Here is a 20,633-nt window from a genome sequence, read left to right as displayed (position 1 = left end):
TCTCCATTTGTGGTACTGGGGGAGAGCAGTAAGCTTTTATCAGAGGGTAGTGTTAAGCATTTATTGTACCAACTCAGGCAAGAAATGATGTGTCACACAAGACTGAACTCAGACCAATTTGTTTGTATAAAAAAAAATATATTATTCAGTTATATTTATTTTCTAGAACCAAGCCAGGTTTGGTGCAGGTAAGTGAAATAATACTTTGCAAGGCTTATTCAGTGAATTACAGTTGAATGCAGGTTCAAATAAAGTTGGTTGATTTACGGGTAAGTCAACAGTTCAAAATTAGTTTTCAGTTACTTTATAGATTATTGTGAGGGTTACTAATTGGATTAATTTTTAAGTTACTGTTGCCAATCAGTGTGATATGCCTGGATATCACACCTAGATATTCACTAGACAAAAGGCAAGTCATTAAATTCTTACACATATGCAGTTTCTTAGGGTTTTCATCCAAACCAACTCCACAAGATTTTTCAAAGAAAAGGAGTCAATGCAATCCTATGAGAGGAAATGAAGCTATCAGTTAACAATTAAGTACTTGGTTGTGGGAGATGGGTTTCAGGGGTTAGACCCAGAGTTACCCCAGGGTCGAGGATGCACTCTCAAAGCACCCTCAGCAGAACTAGGGTGGTCGGGTGCTGAGGCCCAATGTTATCCAATGGGGGATAGGGGGCCTCCGATTGGTGGCTGCTCATGAGCAGGCCACAAGGTTGTGGGAGCTAAGCTCCTGGATTTAGGCTCAGGGCAAAGGAGGGTCCAGTTTAGCACACAAGGTGCACCCAGAGCACCACAGGGGCGGCCCGGAGCAGGGTGCTGTTTTGGCATCGCGTGCCCTGTTGTTTTCAATGGGAGTTTCTGGTTTTGGATTTTGTCCGCAGTCTCGGTCCAGGAAGACTTCCGGGAGGAACCAACAACTGGGCAGGTAAGTTGGAGGGCACGGGAAGTGGGTGCACCTCGGGTTCTTTTCTCCAGGGCACAGGGCGGCTGGATGCAGGGGTGTCTTTTGAGGTCAGATTTCACCTTACCGGGCCACTCGCGGTTGGAGGGTGGGGGGGGGGCAGAAGCTGCAGGCGACGTCAGGGAGTCTTGGAGGGGTCAACCCATGGTGGACTTGGACTCTGGTGAGCTGGGGGACCTCGCTGGGACCAGTGGGCCACCCGGATTCGGGCCATAGGCGTTGGATGCAGTGGTGGTTCAAGGCGTCAGGTTTCTTTGTCCTCAGCAGGCTCAGAGTCTGTCTTGGAAGTTTCTTTTCAGCAGAGCTGCTGGTCACAGGAGATCCGTTCTTTGTTGAAGGCAGTCAGTCCTCCCAAGGGTTCTGGAGGTTGCTGGCTGCAGGATAAGGCGACTTTTGGCACCGGATCTCGAGAAACTGCAGACGGGCCGGTAGGGCTGGGGCCAAGTCAGTTCTTCTCTGCAGTCTCCTCTGCAGGTTGTCTTCTTTCGTCCTTCTTTGAGGTTGCGGAAATCTGTCTTCTTGGTTCAGTGCTGCCCCCTAAATACTGTATTTAGGGGACATTTCATGGGTCTCGAGGTCAGTAGTCAATGGGCTACTGACCTTCGAGTGACTACACCCATGGTGTGCTCACCCCACGTGGGGGAGTGGGCACAATCCCTCATCCTGATTGGAGAGTGCCCGCCATCTGCAAGATGGCAGGCACTGAAAAGTGGGCTTCACCTCGCCTCCCCCACCTGAGGGGTGGGGTTGACAGAGGTTGGCACACCTTTTTGGCTGTTCTAATTTTTCCTGCCTATCTTCCCACCAAAAAGAAGGGGAGACAGGATAGAGGACTGCTCCTGATAGCAGGAGAGGCTGGGGGTTGTGTTACAAAGGCAGCATGGCCTTTGAAGCTCCCCTGACACAGATGGCTCTTCATGACCTGGGGGAGATGTGAACATCTCAGCCCAGGAAAGGCTTTATTTCTGGGCTCAGGGAGCGAAGGCTCCACCCCAGGGGTCCAGAAACATGTCTTGTGGTGGCAGGATGGTGTGTACAAGTCAAGGAACTCACCAGAAGTTGGTCGTTTTTCAGGGGGCATCTCTAAGATGCCCTCTGAGTGTATTGTACAATAAATCTCACACGGGCATCAGTGTGGGTTTATTGGTCTGAGAAGTTTAATTCCAAACTTCCCAGACTTCAGTAAAGCCAATATGGTGCTGTGGAGTTCGTAATGACAAATTACCAGACCATATACTCTTTATGGCTTTACTGCACTTGGGGCCATATGTATCAAAGGGATTTACCCATTCTGTGTCTATAGGAAAATGTGTTGATACATATGGCCCTTAGTGTCTAAGAATGGACTTAGACACTGTAGGGGTACAGTGCTCATGCAATTGTACCCTCACCAGTGGTATAGTGCACCCAGCTAGAGGGATGTCTTACCTATACCATAGGCAGTGGATAGCAGGCATGGCACACAGGTATGTGTGCCATGTTGACTATTTGCTTTTCTTTGCACCAAAACATGCAGCGTGCAATGGCAGTGTGTGTTAAGGTACAGGACCTCGAAGGGTGGCACAATATGTGTTGCAGCACCTAAAGTCCTTTCCTGGTCACAGTGCCCCTTGGTACCCATGGAAACTTTTACAAGGGACTTGCATGTGGCCAGAGATGTGCCAATTGGGGGTATATAGGTACAGTTTAGGGAAAGAACACAGGCCCTGGGAACCAGATTGGCAGGGACCCATGACACATCAAGTCAAAGTGCATCAGAAATCTGGCAAAACGTGTGTGGAGGGTTACTGCATCAGAAACCCAGCTTCCTACACAAACTCATTCACAATAGTTGCCTGTAGGCAGCACAAACTGTAAGGTCTCTTCTAAGCTTTAGCGATGACTGCTTATCAACACACGTTTAAAAAGGATTAACTATAACCATGTCATCCCTTTTCATATCCCCGTTGAGTCCCTGAGTGGCGTTATCCTCTCCACGATAAACTTTGCCTTCTGCTTGCATTGCAACAGCAGGCCATCTTCTAGGGTTTGCCCCACGAAAGCATTTCTGCTTAGTTTTAAGTAAGGCATAGGATTTTCACCCTGCACTCACAAAGGAGAGTGCTGCCATATCTTCATGGAGTCTGTTCTCTTTTCGACTGCTTCAAGCAATTTCAACTTTGTCTCTAGTTTGTTGCAGTTGAATTTCCTATCTTTAATAATCTTGGTCTAAGCCAAGATAATAGCCTCTCACACTATCATTTTACAAGCATCCCTAAAGTATTAGCATTCACCTCCCCATGTCATTGTAGGCCATGTATCCATGTATATCAATCTGAATTTCCTCTTTTGTTCCTTTGCTTTGCGGCAGCCAGTCTCTCAATCTTCAACACTCTCTGGAATGGGTCTCAATATAGAGATGGGAAACGGCCACTACAACGCGACCGTTTCCACGCATGCATTAAAACGCATGCGTGGTTACAACGAATAGCCTTTATCACGCATACCTTTACTACGAGATACGTAGTAAAGGCATATGTGCTAAAGTTAAAAGAAAAAAAAACGGGGGGGCTTGGGGGGTTCCCCCCCCCCAAAAAAAGCATGGTATTAAAAATGGGGGTTTGGGGGGGCACACCCCAAAATAAAACTTTTAAAAACGCACCTGTTTCCGTCCTATGAAAAAAAGATGGAGGCAATCGGCATCGTTAGAGGAAACGGAAGGACACTCCGCTTCCTCTTAACGACGTGCAACGTCACCTCAGAAGATGAAGGAGAGGTAAGGGGGAATGAGGGGGAGGGTGTCACGCAGGAGTAAATTTAAAGGGTACATTTTTAGGGTGATATCCTTTAACATGAAAATGCCATTGACATGCATATTTTAACAACGAAAATCGTTGTAAAAGTATGCATGTAAAAGGCATTTTCGTGGTAAAGGAAATGCGTGGTGATTGCATTCGCGTTGCAACGCATGCACGGTAAAGGCATGCGTTACAACGGAATGCGGTATAAAGTCATACAACCTATAGAGATGTCACTATTTTGGCCACATGCTGCCCCCACACACATTTTAAAGAGCATGTTTGCACTACATTTTCAACAACACTGGCACTATAGACAATGTTATATTGTCTTGCTTTTCTCAAGTAAGGTAGGTGAACTTCAGTCCTCATCAGGTTTGTTTCTAGAGTTTAAAAACAACCTTTTTATATTCAAGTGAATGAGACAGTGGTACCTGACAAAAATGATAGGACATAGTATACTTACTATGAGCTGCCTGGCCCTCCGTGTCATTTTCAGGTCTTACCTACAGACAGCTTTTTGCTGTTTATTTGCAAAAGACCTCTTGTGGACTATATCAAATTAATAGAGTGGACTTGGGAGCGTGCCAACTGGTTACCATTGTTTGGCTTTCTTGTCACTCATTTGACTGCTTTTGTTGAAAGGCTTTCCTTTCTCCTCTTGCGTTTGTCCCTACTTCTTCACCATGCGTTTGACTGGATGACTTGTATACTTCCACTGCTCATCTTTAAGCACTCCAAATGTATGTGTTGTACACTGCTTCACCCCTCAAATACCTTCCCCTGTGCACCCATGTTGCTCCCTCCTTCCTCAATTGCCTTCTTCCTAGTGGGCAGCTTCTCCCTTTCAATCAATATCCACCTCCACACCAGATGTTCTGTGTTGCTCTCTAATCCTCCACCCAATCCACTTTTTACCATCACTGCAGTTTCTTTTTAATTTCCCCACGCTCCCCTTGCAGCCTAAAGCTTGTCCATTGCTCCCCTGCCCACTTGACATGGTTACCTCAATCACTTCACAATCCGTAAACTAAAATGTTTTAGATTTATATTTTTCCTGGAGAGCCCAGCAGCTGCTACTTGGTGGCAAGCCTCTATGCAATCAAAAAAGTGCTATTGTACAAGCAGATTATTATTATTTTTTAAGTTACCATGCCAAGTGGTGTCCACCACATTGGCTCAGTAACTAAAAAGAACAAATAAATAAAAAGGTGCTTACATCTTTTCATAAGCGCACATGTGTCTGGGGATACATGTACACCTACGGAATGACATGGCCGCCGGCAGTCATGAAACCTACGTAAAGAAGTCTTTCTTTTGCCTATGCTCAGGTCCACTGGAATTATGCAGCAGGGGAGGGCCAAGTTAAGTAGCAGGATTGACTAAATTATGTGGCATAATGCAGCCCATTTTGAGATCGTTTTTATTCATTATTGTGTCATTTTACTCATGGGAGCACTGTCTGGCCAAGGAGCTCATTAGTAGTTATTTAACAACTAAATGTAGCAAAAGGCAAGTAACTGAAAGATGAGCAATCAAACTTTGCTAAGGGACTTCCACTGCGTGGAAACACTTGTTGCCACATTTTTAGTTACATTTGGTCCGTTTGAACTAGAAACAAATTATTTTTTGTTTAGATCTGCAGATTATGCAGTAGATGAGTCATTATGAGGCAAGCGCCAATTACATAATTATTTGAAAAAAGCTGCAATCACAGAATGACACAATTCCAGTGAACCTTGCGAAGTTTGATTTGGTGAAAGTCTAAAATAAATCATGTTTTTTCTTTGTCTGTATTACTGCTGCACATAGTCAAGCAAGATGTGGATTTGTTTATTTCTGAATGACAGTTCTCAAAGAAAGCCTGATAAAGTGCCTACTGCAACTCTTTTTCACGAACTTTCCGCATGCAAGCAGTATTGCATTCTTTCACAAATGGTTCACTGTTTATATAATAATCAATATTCATGTAGTGGGTTAGTGAATAGGTGGAAGGGTAATGTGACATTTTAACATTCTATATGATAATTTGTTAAACATGTCATTATTTCACGACTTGCATGGCAGGCCGACATCCCAGACCTGACTGATGACGACTGGGCGGAAGTCATTGCCAGCCCGAGGGGTGCGCCGGTCTCCACGCGCTAATACAGTTCAAATACTTACACCGGGCGTAAACTACATGGACTTGACTCTGGCGAATGGGAGTTATTCGGTCCCCTACATGTCTGAGGTGTGACTGGGAGGAGGAGACATTTCTGCACACGGTTTGGAGCTGCACGGCGTTGCAACCCTTTTGGCGCAGGATTAGGTCCTGCCCGAATGAGGTGCTGTCGTGGGATCTCCCACTTGACCGCGACTCTTCCTTTTACAGAGCACTGACAATATTGGGGGTGAATCGGTACAAGCAGCACTTACTGTTTCTGGCTCTTACCATCGCCAACAGGGACATAGCGCAATTGTGGAAGGCGACATCTCCCCCGACCTTGTGTAAATGGAAGATCTAGTTAGACAGATGTATGGGGGCAGAGATAGCCGTTTTGTTGCCCAGGGATGCCCTGCAAAACACCGCAAGATCTGGATCCGATGGGCGACGTATTGTGGAAGCGACCTTTCCCCTCTGCCGGATACGGACCCCTGAGTGGCACCCCTTGATCTTTGTTACTCACTACTCTCTACTTACCTTGGCCGAGTAATGCTGCCCCGTTTGTATGTGAAAATTGACACCGCTAGGCCGTATGTACTAGTATGGAGAACTGTCTGCATATTGTTTCACCTGCATGTTTGGCAGGTGTTGTTTAATGGTAGAAATGATGTTATTTGTGCGAACAATATCCTTTCTCTCCTAAAGGTCATTGTAGGGCTATTGCCCCTCCTATTGCAGAATAACCCAATAAAATTTGTTGTTAACAAAACATGTAATTATTTGCTCACACCTCTGTGGCTTTGCAGACCTAATGCTTGGCCATAGAGAAAAGGGGTGAATTTGTGGATGAACCCGATCTTTTCGGGTCCCTACTAGAGATGCTGCCTGATTTCTTATTTATTTTGCTGCACATGTGAGACATGATCTATTATTATTTTTGCCTATTATTCTTCACTGTTCTATTATTGACAGTTTTCATGGCAATTACGTTGTGCTTTTAAATCCGATCCGCTGCTTCTGCACTGTACTATTTTTGTATTGTACCCTTTTGAATCTTTATGGCTTTTCTAAATTTCGCTCTAGAAATCACTTTTTGAGTCAGTCCTTTCTTTATATGGCTATATTTTGAAATGCTGTTTTGAACCTTATCTGCCTTGTGATTTGAAGTTAACACAGTTCCGATTCACCCAACATCTGGGTGTGCCACACTTTAGGGATATGGCGCCCACAGAAGCACTGGCAAAGCCAAATGGTCTCACTTTATTAGCATGACGTCAAAGAGTATTACTCTTCTAGGTGGAGCCAAACCGTGTATAATTTAAAGAATTAGTAATAATACATCAAGCAGAAAGCTGCACTGCCAGGCCAGACAGAAAATATTAAAAACTCCAGGAAAGAGTTACAAACCATTTCACACCACATCCCAGAATAGTAAGGGACAACCATTTCAAATATTCTTAAGGACCATACAAGTGGAGGAAATTAGCTAAATAAATGGCTTTTCCGTGTGTTGCAAAAAATAAAGCTAAAACTGTCCCTATCCCACCAGTAACCAAGCACTGGCATAGCCAATAGGTCTCGCCTTTGGGACCTTATAAGTGTTTAGCCATGCAGCAGTTGATGTTGTTGCACCAAGGATATTGTGATGGATAACTAAACACTTATAAGGTCCCAAAGGCGAGACCTATTGGCTATGCCAATGCTTGTTTATTCTTACAACTACTAAAGGGCCAGGTGGTGATGACGGCGGTCATCGGCAAATTAAAAGGCACCTTCTACTGGAACAAAATAGTGATGTGGTTAGCTTGAAGGTCTGGTGAAGAATTTCAGCTAAACATAATGTGTAATTTCCTAAAATGACCAGAAAAGCAGCAGAAATATTGGGCATTAGGCAATTCATCCCCGAATAAAAACAGCAAGAGGGAGAACTACTTTGATTGGCTAATATTAACATTTCTTCAGACAAAATCAGTCTGCATTAAACAACGTTCTTCAAAAAAGCCAGCACAAATGTGTACCTGCCATTTTTCCGGGCAATCCTAAAATATATTATATTTCAACCCCCCCCCCCAACAAACAAAACACCATACCTCCTAAGTCTACAATTTAGCTCATTAGGATACTGGTGGATAGCGCATAGCCAGGTCAAAACAATCCGCGTTTTCACTGCTCTGAAGTTAGAGCAATTAAGCAATACTTCAATTATTTCCTGCTGCTCCAAAGAGCAGGCGAGCAGCTTTTACTCGGGCACAGGAGAAAAAGCCCATGAACGGTGCATTTATTGTAAGCTTTCCAAACAGCACTGTTTTAGTCCCACGTGATTTAGATTATATTGTCAGTTGCCTGCCAGCTGCTGCCAAGGTTCAAAGTTGGGGAGCCACAAAAACACAGGGAAGCTCTGTTAGACCTCAGCAAAGAAATGCTTCCTGAAGGTATTTTATTCACTAGCCACACAAGAGACATTGGTAAATCACCAGGTAACCATACAATAAAGCTCAACCAAAACGTAAAAGGCAAGACGTTTTCTCACATTAGAAACAGAAAAAAAAATGAAATAAAACATGGAAATTTTACAGGGCACTAAGCGTGAAACACGAAATTGCATTTATCTCAGCATGCAAAGGAGAGTTTAAATTGCACTCACTCTTACTTGTCTATAATTAATGCTTTCCTTGCTATGCTATAAAGAAATACAATAGTTCATAGTATCATAAAAAAATTTAATAAAACGAGAATTATATTTGCCTCAGTTTGTAAAGCTCTCAGACTTCTGTAGGGTTTGACACACTGCAGCAGGGGGCGATAGTGAGACTTGTTGGTACAAGAGAAAGCTATTTATTGGCAAGTGTGTTTTAAATCTTGCCCTCAGTTCGAGTTTAGGGGCCAAAAGGCACAAATCTAGACCGACAGGATCCTCGCCACAACTCACAAACACTTGTGTATGGCAATGAGACCATGATCCTACCAAAGGTAACAAGGAGGCCTGTCCTGGATGCAGAGGTCAGAAGAGCAACACAGCACGACATTCATGCAGGGAGAGAAAAGTTGTAGACGCTTGCTTAGTTAAGTCACAAAGAGTAGTGAGTCCTATTGGAATGCGCATCTGGTTTCCAACCAATATTGAACATCACTGTCGACATGATAGCAGTTGAGCTCAGTCGACACTTGATGCAAAATGTTTTTTAACATAAGGCGTCAATATTCTACTTTTTCTTTGGTTACCATTTACATACTAATCGATGTATGTGCACATGTGGTACCATACTTTAAAATGAAAGCTGTGCATTCCATATTTAAATGTATCAAACTTAAAACACGTCTTTAAAATGAGAAATTATTCACGAAAGTTGTTTAAGAGCCATGTCACCTGTACTGTGATTTAATCCAGAATAGACAGAACAGTGAAATCAAATCTGGACAAGAACATTGCATCAGCAAGTTTCATATAAATAGGTTTGTACTTTCCCCATGCTAGACTCCTGCGACAACCCAAATGAATTAGGGCATGGGAGGGCGGGGGGAGGCCAAGCTTACAAATACCCCCACTATGCTGAACTTCCAATTGATCACGTTATTTGGCTAATGCACTGCACCATCGTTTTTCAGTTAGTCCAAAAGGTATGAAAACATGGACTGTCTGGATTTTTTAAGTCGAATGTTTGACACTTCACCTTTTGAGCAGGCAACCCGACAAAAGCCACTCACAATGTTAGATCAAAGGCCTACATAATTCAGTTTTATTCTATTCTACTATGGTGAATGATAGCTCAGAATCTTCTGTTACTAACAACATTGTATATGCAAACGGGTGGAGTTGGGATATTTTATTAACCTCCACCTGTGTCTCCATGGACAGCATCCAACTACATGGATGGAATGTACGAATACAGCTGCCAAATAGAGTAAAATCAATCAAGTTACATCTTCCACCAAAAAATAAGAATACCAAGCCCAATTCAAGAAAGCTACACCGTTCTGGTAGACGATCACTTCTGTCAGCAGGTTACATACATGTGCCAACATTGACAGCTTGATGCCCGATAATTAATCGTAGTCCATGGTTAGAAGTAAGAAAGAGGTAGCAAAACACCACAAAGTTAACATAGAAGTACCTTCTTTGTAGTCACTCAAAATTGTCATCCTATGATTTAAAGTCATCACTTTCATTTCTCTTTGCCTCTTTCTTCGCTGCATGTTTTCAGGTCAAGACCTCTACAATCTCCTAGTTAACTGTCCATGTTAATGCCCTCACATGAGAAGACTACTACTACTCCCTCTGTCCCACTTTCTGGTCTTCTCACACTTCCCAACTCACAACCTTGCACTGTGCTCCTGTTGATGACACTTCTCTCACACACTCAGCTTCCAGACTCTTAATATCATAAGGATTTCAGCAGTTTACCAAGTGTGCTGCCAAAATCCACCTCTGCCATCTGTTCCCTAAAAGGACTACCAAAGTCGCCTCTGCCATATATTCTCTACCAGGAGTGCACGAATTTGGAGATTTTTAAAACGTCTATCACCGCAAGAAAATAGAGATGATTCTTTTTCAAATATTGCAAGAATCGAATAACACTGGGGTCGAAGGTGTAGATGATGGGCTAATAGAGGCCGCCCCATTTTACAAATATGGCACACTTAACGAAGACAAATGTGATATGCACCATAGCAATATCCAATGAGTCAGTAGAAACAAAAGGTTTTTTTGTTACCTAGGAGCTGTAAATGCCTGTGAAACACACCCAAGATTCACTAAACTGCATGTTATCCACACCAATAATTTTTGTTAGGAGGTTATTGTTTTATTACACTTTCAGAAGCTTTTGTGGATCATAGTAATTCAAGCTATGGAACTGTCTTTTTCTCAGATTTGTATGCTATATTCCCAGAGCAAAGGTGTGCCTTGAACGTAAGAATTGCTGTGATCAATATCAAGTTAGTGGTTTGGTCATCAATTATCACTTCGCACTGATAAATGTCCAGTGCTTAATTTGCAAAAGAATGAGTGCCAGTGCCCAAAGCGCTGCTGAGAAGCCTGCAGCCGTTGCTATTAAATGTTGATGGGCTGAATACCAAGGCTGTGTGGTCTTGAATCAACTTCATGTCTCTGTAATGCACTGCCAGACACTCCCTGCCCCTTTATTTCATCATCGCAGGTTCTGGCTTTTCGCCTTTTGAGAAGGGTTTTCTGTCTTCCTTAGCCTTTCCACTCTTGGGCGGTTTCCCTATCTTGCTCTCTGTAAGTGTCTGATGCAGAAAAATAAGTGCTGGACGTCAAATGTTAGTGCCGGTGGTCCCCACGGTCAACCATAGGCTTAAATTAAGCACTGCAAATGGCATAATACTCATTTAGCACACCATTAGTATCTTGCATTTTTTGGATGCAATTTAGCACTTTTTTATTTCCAGAAGATAAAAACCACAATCATCCTCAATATTAATGACGCCTGTAAAAGGGGCTTAATTTTGGTCCACGCTCACACATTGACAAAGTCTGCCATTTAGTGACAGAAATACTTACCCTATTGCTATGGTCACTGACTTTCAGAATCGGCTCGTTCTTCCTGAGATCCCACACAGTAGCACGGCCACTGGGACTGGCGGAGGCTAGGATGTGCTGGACCTGCCTGTTCCACGCAATGCAGCTGATATCTTCTAAGGGCTACAAAGAAAGGAGAACAATGATCCATAAAACATCGTCCTGAGCTCACATAGATGTAGCTATCAGGAAGTCTGTGCAAATCATTAGCTATTTTAGTATGTCTTTATCAAGTCCTGAATTTTTTATTTCATTTGCTACTTCTCCAGAATATACAATGAGAAAAGCAAAACTTAAAAGCACCAAAACAAGAACTTTTATTGGACATCGGAGCAGCAGTCTTTACCCAACAATAAAGCCATAAACCAGCTCACAAATTCCACGTACAATGGTCACAGTCCAATAGCACACACTAGATAAAACTCCCTTACTATCACCAGCACATCAAAAGCCATATAGTTGGGAGGATCGTATATCTCTATACGCCGACGATATCTTACTTTATTTAGCCCCCCCCCACCGGAAATCCTTGATTTTAGTGCTGGACATTCTGGCAGTCTTTGGGAGGTACTCGGGACTCTCCATTAATTGGGGGAAATCCCTACTTTTTACTTTGAGTGGGCACCCTCCTGTTCCTCCCCGAGAATGCAAGATACAAATAATAGTGTTGGGTTCAAATACCTGGGGATCTTTATTTCCCTTGATCCCTCAGTTCGGTATGCTCGTAACCTTCTCTCTCTCCCCCCCCCCCCCTCCCCCTCTCAGAGGCTCAAAACTGACATCGCGAATTGGAAGAAACTTCCCATTTCACTCCTGGGCAGGGCCGCCCTTTTTAAAATGATGGCCCTGCCACGATTAATATATGTTATGCAAAACACATTAGATGTCATTCCAGCGTCCTACTTCAGGGACATTGAGGGCTTGCAAAGAGACCTATTGTGTGACGGGAAACCTCGAATTGCACTAAACAAACTAACACAACACTGGTACGATGGAGGCATCAGTCTCCCGGATATTAGGAAGTATTATTGGGCCTCCCAGTTAGCGGCCATAAACCATGGTACCTTCGGTCGCGTCAATGATCCGGGCTATGCCATGGACAAGTGGATCCTACCAGGCGGGAACTACAACAGAGCTCTTTATTCCCGTCCCCAGAGAGTTCGATTAACGGGCCCCACAAAACACTCAGTCCAAATTTGGCACAACGCCACAAGGCTCTCTGGGCTGTAGGAACAAGTTGACCTTAGCCACCCCCTTGTGGGACTCAGATAAACTGGGCGATCTCCGGAAAACGAAGGGCTTCGACAGGTGGGACCTTATCGGAATTTCAGCTATTAAAGATATGTGGGGGAAGGGTAAGATAAAGAAATTCAAAGAACTTCAAACGGAATACGAGCTAGCAGACGCGGAATATTTCCGTTATATGCAGGTTCGTCACGCGCTCCAGTCCTCGCTACCCAAGGAGACACCGCCCCCGGAGGCTTCTCCGCTGGAAGACAGGGTCCTCGATGGTCAGCTCCCCAAGAAAACAATCTCTCTAATATATAAAAAGCTGATCAACCATAAGGTAGAGGGACAAATGGGTGCAAGACGAGATAGAGATGGATGATGAGGACTGGCAGTTGGCGGTATCCTCTCCCAGAGTGGTGGCTATTCCAGCACGTCTACGGCTGGTTCAATTAAAAATCCTTCACAGAACATACTTAACAGGGCCCAGACTGGTGCACATGGGGTGGACGGACACGGGGGAATGTAGGAGACAATGCGGACATATTGGCACCTATGTACACATTATCTGGGAGTGTACACACATAAGTTTGTATTGGCGCCAAATACACAACACCATCAGCAAGGTATTGCGCACCATTCTCCGACCGGAGGCGCGGAGATGCCTGCTAAACATATGGGAGCTGTGAGAAGTTGGCCTGGCATAAGCTGGTCACTAGTCCAATTCGACTCTTATGGTAGATAGGTTTAAGACAACCTTTTAATGAAAGCTATCCAAATGGTAGCTGTGGAGAGTAGCCTTCAGGCTAAGTGTCAGAGGAATGTAAAGCAGCTTGTTTTGCCTTATAATCTCTTGAATTACAAATGAAAGGACACCACACAGGTATATATATCAAATATGTGTGTATTTATTTCTAGACACACTCTACTAATCTCTTTATGAGATTAGAAGTCAGGAACACATTCAAATATCAACGTTTCACAGTAAGTTAAGCACAAATATGTCTGGGGCCCTAGGAGCGTACCAGACCATATACTAAAAAAGAGGTTTAGGAAAGTCGACTTGCAAGGGGACAAGGCCTAGGGTCTGTAGAATCGCTGGGGCTTCACTAATCCACCCAGGTAAGTAAAAGACCGACGGGAGACACGTGCAGTGTGAGAACACAGCCGCGGGTTCCCTATTGATTTCAATGGAGCAAGTCGCGTTGGATTGTTAAAGTTTTAGGATACTTCGAGGAAGTCTACAAGCAAGCCACTTACAAGGTAAGTAATTCGAGGGAAAACACACACTAGGGCACCGGAGAGCACGAGTTACCTCACCCAGGGAAGCCGGGTGCATAGGTGTCTTTTGGCGTCGGGTCGCGTCGCTGTTTTCTATGGAAGCAAAAGAAGATTTGCTGCTTGCGAAGACTGGAGAAGTGTCCGGTGGAATCCAAGGCTGGATTCAAGATGAAGCTGACCAGAAAGCAGAAGGGACAGTGTTCACAGTCACTTGCCAGTGACCCGGGGCCAGGAAGATGGATGCCCACGGATGTCGGGTGATTTCAGGTGATCAAGGGTGTTTTGACTCTTCGCCCACGAGGTCCAGGAGGGATCGACGATGACCAGCAGCTGGATTCGGAGTGTCCCACGACGTCTGCAGCTGACTGAGGTGTCGGCAACCGGATTGGAGCCAACAAGCCTTGGCAACGGCAAGTCTCGTGAAAAGTGAATAAAGTCAATGGTGCAGACCAGTCACTTCTGAGGGACTCACCCAGAGAGGGTGAGTGAGGGCAGGCCTGGAACAACCAGGGGAGCCCTTTGGTTCGATAAGAAAGTCTTCAAGGGATCGCGAAGACGCCTCGTGAGGAAATGCTTTACAGGTGCCCACGGTCACTCGGGACGGGGTAGGCCTCTGATTTTCGGTGCACAACCTGCTGGAGGCTTGGGCCACAAATGGTCCAATGCACAAGTTCGTAGAACGTCGTGAAGGGGTTGCACTCGACAATAGTGCACGGTACCCAGGTATTGCTGTTCCTAGTCACTCGCTGGGTCCACTCGCCTCAGCTCTGCTGGGGACTCACAATGGCTGTAGAGAAGTCAGGAAATCCACTTCTGGGGCTGCAGGGACTTCGGACTCCGGCGGGAGCAGGAAAGTTTGCGACCGTTGATTCAAGTTTTTGGTGCCTGCCAAGCAGGGGAGTCGCTCCTTGACTCCAATGGAGATTCTTCAGTCTTCCAAAGGCAGTGGAACGTCGAAGGGCCAGGATTCTTCTTGTAAAGCGTCGTCCAGGGATATCTGACTTGCAATGGCAAGGGTTCCCTAACTTATACTAAAAGAAAGGGAGGGACTAGCTCTATGACCACTCCTCTGGGAGGGTCAGGGGAGTGGGTGGTTACACCCACTTCCCTTTGTCCAGTTTCGCGCCAGAGCAGGGACAGGTAGCCCCTGAACCAGTTTGAGCTGGCATATGCACAGAGGAGCCTACTGCTCCCCCAGTGCAGGACTTCAAAGCACTCTAGGAGTGCACCCACCCAGCCCCAATACACTAAATCCTGTCTGGAAGGTGGGGACACCTCCCTGTGACAGGATGCCTATTGTTGGTCCTCCTCCACTGCGACTTTCAGTCAGCAGAAGGAGGGCAGCCCAGTGTCTGTTCTGGTGGCATCCATTTTGTGATGCCAGGGCTCTTTCAGATTTCTACCGTGTTTCCACAGTGGGTACATGTCGTCCCCTCTAGAAGGGTGGGATCATACTCCCACACCAGTTACTGGTGTGGGGGTATGATTCCAAGTTGTTTGACACCAAACACGACATGTTTTGATGCAGTCATTCCAAAGTTAGCATTTACCGGTAGGTTATAATGCACTTAAGAGTATATGGTTTAACCGCATCCACAAACAGCCACAGAGAATAGACCCTGCCAGCTGCAGAGGGGCCCTGCTCAGGCTGAGGCACCCCCTCACATTGTAAACCAAGCACCCTGCCCTCAGGATTGATAGGGCCTGCCTTAGGGGTGACTGTTAGGTTTATATGTGTGTGTATGGTTAGATATAGGAACCTATACCTCAGTGAGGAGTGCTAACACTACCTCACCCAGGCTGCAGTAGCAGGCCTGTGGTGTCAGATTTAGTCTGCTTCCCAGGGGTGGCATAAGACATGCTTCAGCCCCTGGTAGGCCTGTGAAGTACCTATGCCCGTAGGCCTGTGAAGTACCTATGCCCTTAGTACCCAAGGTACCATATACTAGGGGCTCATAAGGTACCACAGTTTCCAATCACTAGTGCACCTAATATGCACTCCAAGTTGTTTAGAGAGAACAGAGAGACTGGGGCCCTGATTGGCAGGGACCCAGCCAGACTATAGCCAGAAACAAGTGTTAACATCAGAAAAAAAGTGGGGGCAACATAAGTGCAGATCCTACTCTCCAACACAACCCTCCCTCCCTCCCCAAATGCAGGGACACTAAACTAAACTTGACCAGTTGAGTCTTCGTGTTCTAAGTGGAAATACCTTGAGAGTCCATCTGCATTGGCATGTTGGGTCCCAGGTCTATGTTCCACTGTATAGTCCATCCCCTGTTTGAGCCATAGGAGGGGCTTGTGGTCAGTTTGAACTATGAAGTGAGTGCCAAACAAGTATGGCCTCAGCTTCCTCAGGGCCCACACCACAGCAAAGGCCTCCCTCTCTATAGCTGACCAACGTTTCTCTCTAGGGGTCAGCCTTCTGCGTATAAAAGCTACTGGCTGGTCTTGACCATCATTCAGTTGTGACAGTACAGCTCCCACACCCAGCTCCGAAGCATCTGTTTGGACAATGAACTTTTTTGTGTAGTCTGGGGGCAGTGCACATGGCCTGCTTTAGGTCATCTAATGCCTTTTAACAGAAAGCTGTCCACTGAACCTTCTTTGGCATTTTCTTTGAGGTAAGATCATTTAAGGGGGTCACTATGGATCCATATCCCTTAACAAACCTCCTATAGTACCCAGTCAGGCCTAAAAAGGCTCTCACCTGTGTCTGGGTGGTTGGAGCTACCCATTCCATTATGGTCTGGATTTTGCTCTGCAATGGTTGAACCTGGCCTCCACCTACAAGGTGGCCCAGGTACACAACCTGACTCTGCCCTATCTGACACTTAGTGGCTTTGATAGTGAGGCCTGCTTTTTGCAGGGCCTCCAAAACATTTCTGAGGTGGACCAGGTGATCCTGCCAGGTGGAACTAAAGACAGCAATATCATCTAGATAAGCTGAGCAATACGTTTCCATACCTGTCAGAACTTTGTTCACCAACCTCTGAAAAGTGGCAGGTGCATTCTTCAAACCAAAGGGCATCACCACAAAGTGGTAGTGCCCACCAGGGGTTGAAAATGCTGTTTTGGCCTTGGCATCATCAGCTAACTTGATTTGCCAGTAGCCAGCTGTTAGGTCAAATGTACTCAGATATTTGGCTGAGGCCAAAGTATCAATCAGCTCATCTGCCCTGGGAATTGGATAGGCATCAGTCCTGGTGAATACATTGAGGCCTCTGTAGTCTACACAAAACCTCCTTTCTTTCTTACCACCCTGGGTGTGAGGTTTAGGCACAAGGACTACTGGACTAGCCCAAGGGCTATCTGAAGGCTCAATTACACCTAGTTCCAACATTTTCTGGACTTCAGTCCGGATACAGTCCCTGACATGGTCAGGTTGCCTGTAGATTTTACTCTTGACAGGCAGACTGTCTCCAGTGTCCACCTCATGGGTGCACCAGGAAGTCTGACTAGGGGTCAGGCTAAACATATGTCTAAACTGTTGCAGCACTTGTCTGCATTCAGTTTGCTGATGGACAGTGAAGCTGCTTGCCAAAGCAACATCATCTACTGACCTATCATCAGGGTTCTGTGAGAGCAGGTCAGGGAGAGGGTCACTCTCCTCCTCCTGTTCCTCATCAGTTGCCATGAGCAAGCCCATGTCCGCCCTGTCAACATATGGTTTCAATCTGTTGACATGGAGCACCCTAAGGGGGCTCCTGGGAGTTCCAAGATCCACCAGATAGGTGACTTCTCCCTTTTTCTCAACAATGGTATGGGGGCCACTCCAATTGTCTTGGAGAGCTGCTGGGGCCACAGGCTATAACACCAACACTTTCTGTCGTGGCTGATAGACAGACAGTACAGCCTTTTGGTCATGCCAAGCTTTTTGTAGTTACGTGGCTTGCCTCCAGGCTTTTGGTTGCCTTCATCATTTATTCAGCCATCCGGGAGCGGAGACCAAGTACATAGTCCATCACATCCTGTTTGGGAGGTTTGAGAGGTAACTCCCAGCCCTCCTTCACCAAACATAGTATACCTCTGACAGGGTGCCCAAACAGAAGTTCAAAAGGGCTGTAGCCAACCCCCTTCTGTGGGACCTCCCTGTATGCAAACAGAAGGCAGGGAAGTAAAAGGTCCCATTTTCGCCTAAGCTTTTCTGGGAGGCCTTTAATCGTTCCCTTTAGGGTTTTGTTGAACCTTTCAACTAACCCATTGCATTGTGGGTGATAGGGAGTAGTGAACTTGTAGTTTACACCACACTCCTTCCACATTGCTTTTAGATACGCTGACATGAAGTTTGTACCTCTGTCAGATATAACTTCCTTAGGGAAACCCACTCTGGATTAAACTCCAATGAGGGCTCTTGCCACCACAGGGGCTGTGGTGGTCCTGAGGGGAATTGCTTCTGGGTACCTAGTGGCATGATCCACTACCACCAGGATAAACCTGTGCCCAGATGCTGTTGGAGGGTCAAGGGGACCAACAAGGTCAATCACTACCCTTTCAAAGGGTATCCCCACCACAGGTAGTGGTCTCAGGGGGGCCTTTGTTGTGCCACCTGACTTGCCACTGGCTTTTCAAGTGACACAGGAGCGACAAAACTCATTTGTGTCCTCTGACATGTGTGGCCAGTGAAAATGTGGAACATGCCTGTCCCAGGTCTTGTTTTGGCCCAAGTGTCCTGCTAGAGGGATGTCATGTGCTAGGGTCATGTGGAACCCCCTAAACTTCTGAGGTATTACCAACCTCCTGGGGGCTCCAGGGGTAGGATCTCTAGCCTCAGAATATAGGAGTCCCTCATCCCAATAAACTTTATGGGACCCACTAGCACTCCCAGCAGCCTCAGCAGCAGCCTGCTGTCTGAGGGGTTCAAGAGAGGGGCAGCACTGTTGCTCCTTACTCAGATCTTCCCTGGAAGGTCCCCCTGCCCCAAAGAACTCAACCTAATCAGGCTCAAGTCCCTCTGGGGCAGTTCCTTCTTCAGGATCTGCTTCTCCTCCCTCAGGAGGGGAATCGGAGATCTGAGACAGAGGGGAAGGCACTGCCTTAACCCTACTGCTCCTCCTCTTGGATAGCATCTGGTCCATAGTTTCAGGATCCAGAGCTGGTTCAGCTTTATGCATTTTGGCCTGTGACCTGGTCGCAGCAAATACCTCTGCAGGTATGCCCAACATCTCAGCATGAGTCCATAACTCTACTTCAGACCAGGCTGAAGTCTCCAGATCATTGCCCAATAGACATTCGACAGGGAGGTCTGCACTGACTACTACCTTCTTGAGGCCAGTTACCCCTCCCCAGGAGAAGTTCACATCTGCCAGACTATGGTTGGTCCTGACATTGCTTGCATTGGTAACCTGGTACATTTCCCCCAGGATGCTCTGCTCAGGGTCCATCAGATCCTCTGCCACCATGGTGACACTAGCATCTGTGTCCCTGAATGCCAAAGCCTGTTTGCCATTTATTACAGGCTGCTGTTTGTATTTGCCCAGATTACTGGGGCTCACTAGGAAGGACATATCAATGTCTCCCTCACAAACCAGCAATGCCTGAGTGGGTACTCTAACTAGGCCAGACTCCACTTCAGAACCCAGGGTCAACCCTACTACACCTTTATTCTGATTACCACCTCCACCAGTAGCTGCACTAGGGGGAACAGTTGCCTTAGGGGCAGGAGTGGTGGTGGTTTGGTCTTTGGACTTGGTACAATCAGAAGTCCAGTGCCCTTTCTGTTTACAGAATTTGCACCAGGGCTTCTTTTGGCCTTTTCCCTTTGTAGACTGTGAATCCCCACAAGATGCAGATTTTTGGGGCCCTTGTGAAGACTTCTGGTCTTTTGCCTTATCCCCACCTTTCTCAGAGCATTTAGGATCTTGCTTCTTGGTGTCACTCCCTTGGTTCTGGGTTTTCTGCCTCGCCCTGGTTCTGACCCATTTGCCTGCCTTCTTTCCCAATTCTTGGGGAGAGGTCAGATCAGAGTCCACCAGGTACTGATGCAACAACTGGTTTTGGCAATTATTAAGGATCTGTTCTCTCATTATAAGATTATACAATCCCTTAAAATCAGTTACTCTACTACCCACCAGCCAACCTTCTAGAGCCTTGGTTGCACAATCAACAAAGTCAGTCCAGTCCTGAGTCTGTGATTTCTGGGTATCTCTGAACTTCAACCTCTACTGTTCAGTGGTTAAGCCAAACCCATCTATCAGTGCACTCTTCAGGACTTCATAATCATCAGCATCCTCTTCTCTAACAGTGAGGAGCTGGTCTCTTCCTTTATCAGAAAAGGAGAGCCACAAGATTGCTGCCCACTGTTTCTGGGGGACCTGTTGTACTTTACAGGCCCTCTCCATAGCAGTTATCCACTTGTGGATATCATCCCCACTCTGGTAGGGAGTAACAACCTTGGACAGGTTCCTATGGTCTGGAATGTAATCTCTGCCTCTAGGGACACTGTTGCTGCCACCAGGGGGTTCTAACCCCTCTTTTTTAGAAGCTCTCTGGAGCTCAAAGGCTTCTCTATCTAAGGCCAACTGCTTGGTTCTGAGGGCAAGTCTTGCTTCCTCATACTGGAGCAGTTTGTACCTTCTTTCAGAGGAGGTCTCCCTTCTATTAGAGTACGAGTTCCTCTGCTGGACAGATTCTCTGTCAGAGTGATATGAGTGGTTATATTCCCTTGAAGGGGACCTAGGCCTCTCTTCCACTCTGTCA

General features: G+C 46.0%; 1 protein-coding gene across 26 annotated transcripts in view; it reads right to left on the bottom strand.

Annotated features, from left to right (window-relative positions):
* The window catches only part of SEC31A (SEC31 homolog A, COPII component), a 350,984-nt gene that overhangs the window by 180,608 nt on the left and 149,743 nt on the right, over nt 1–20,633 (bottom strand). For all 26 annotated transcript variants that reach the window (XM_085641210.1, XM_085641201.1, XM_085641203.1 and 23 more), the window contains exon 6: nt 11,409–11,549. In XM_085641210.1, coding sequence (XP_085497336.1) covers nt 11,409–11,549 — 141 coding nt within the window. The remainder of the gene's footprint in view (nt 1–11,408; nt 11,550–20,633) is intronic.

The sequence above is a fragment of the Triturus cristatus genome, chromosome 2_2 (assembly GCF_964204655.1).
Source record: "Triturus cristatus chromosome 2_2, aTriCri1.1, whole genome shotgun sequence".
NCBI lineage: Eukaryota > Metazoa > Chordata > Amphibia > Caudata > Salamandridae > Triturus > Triturus cristatus.
Note: the sequence above shows the minus strand (reverse complement) of the source record. Positions and strands in the feature narration are given on the sequence as shown.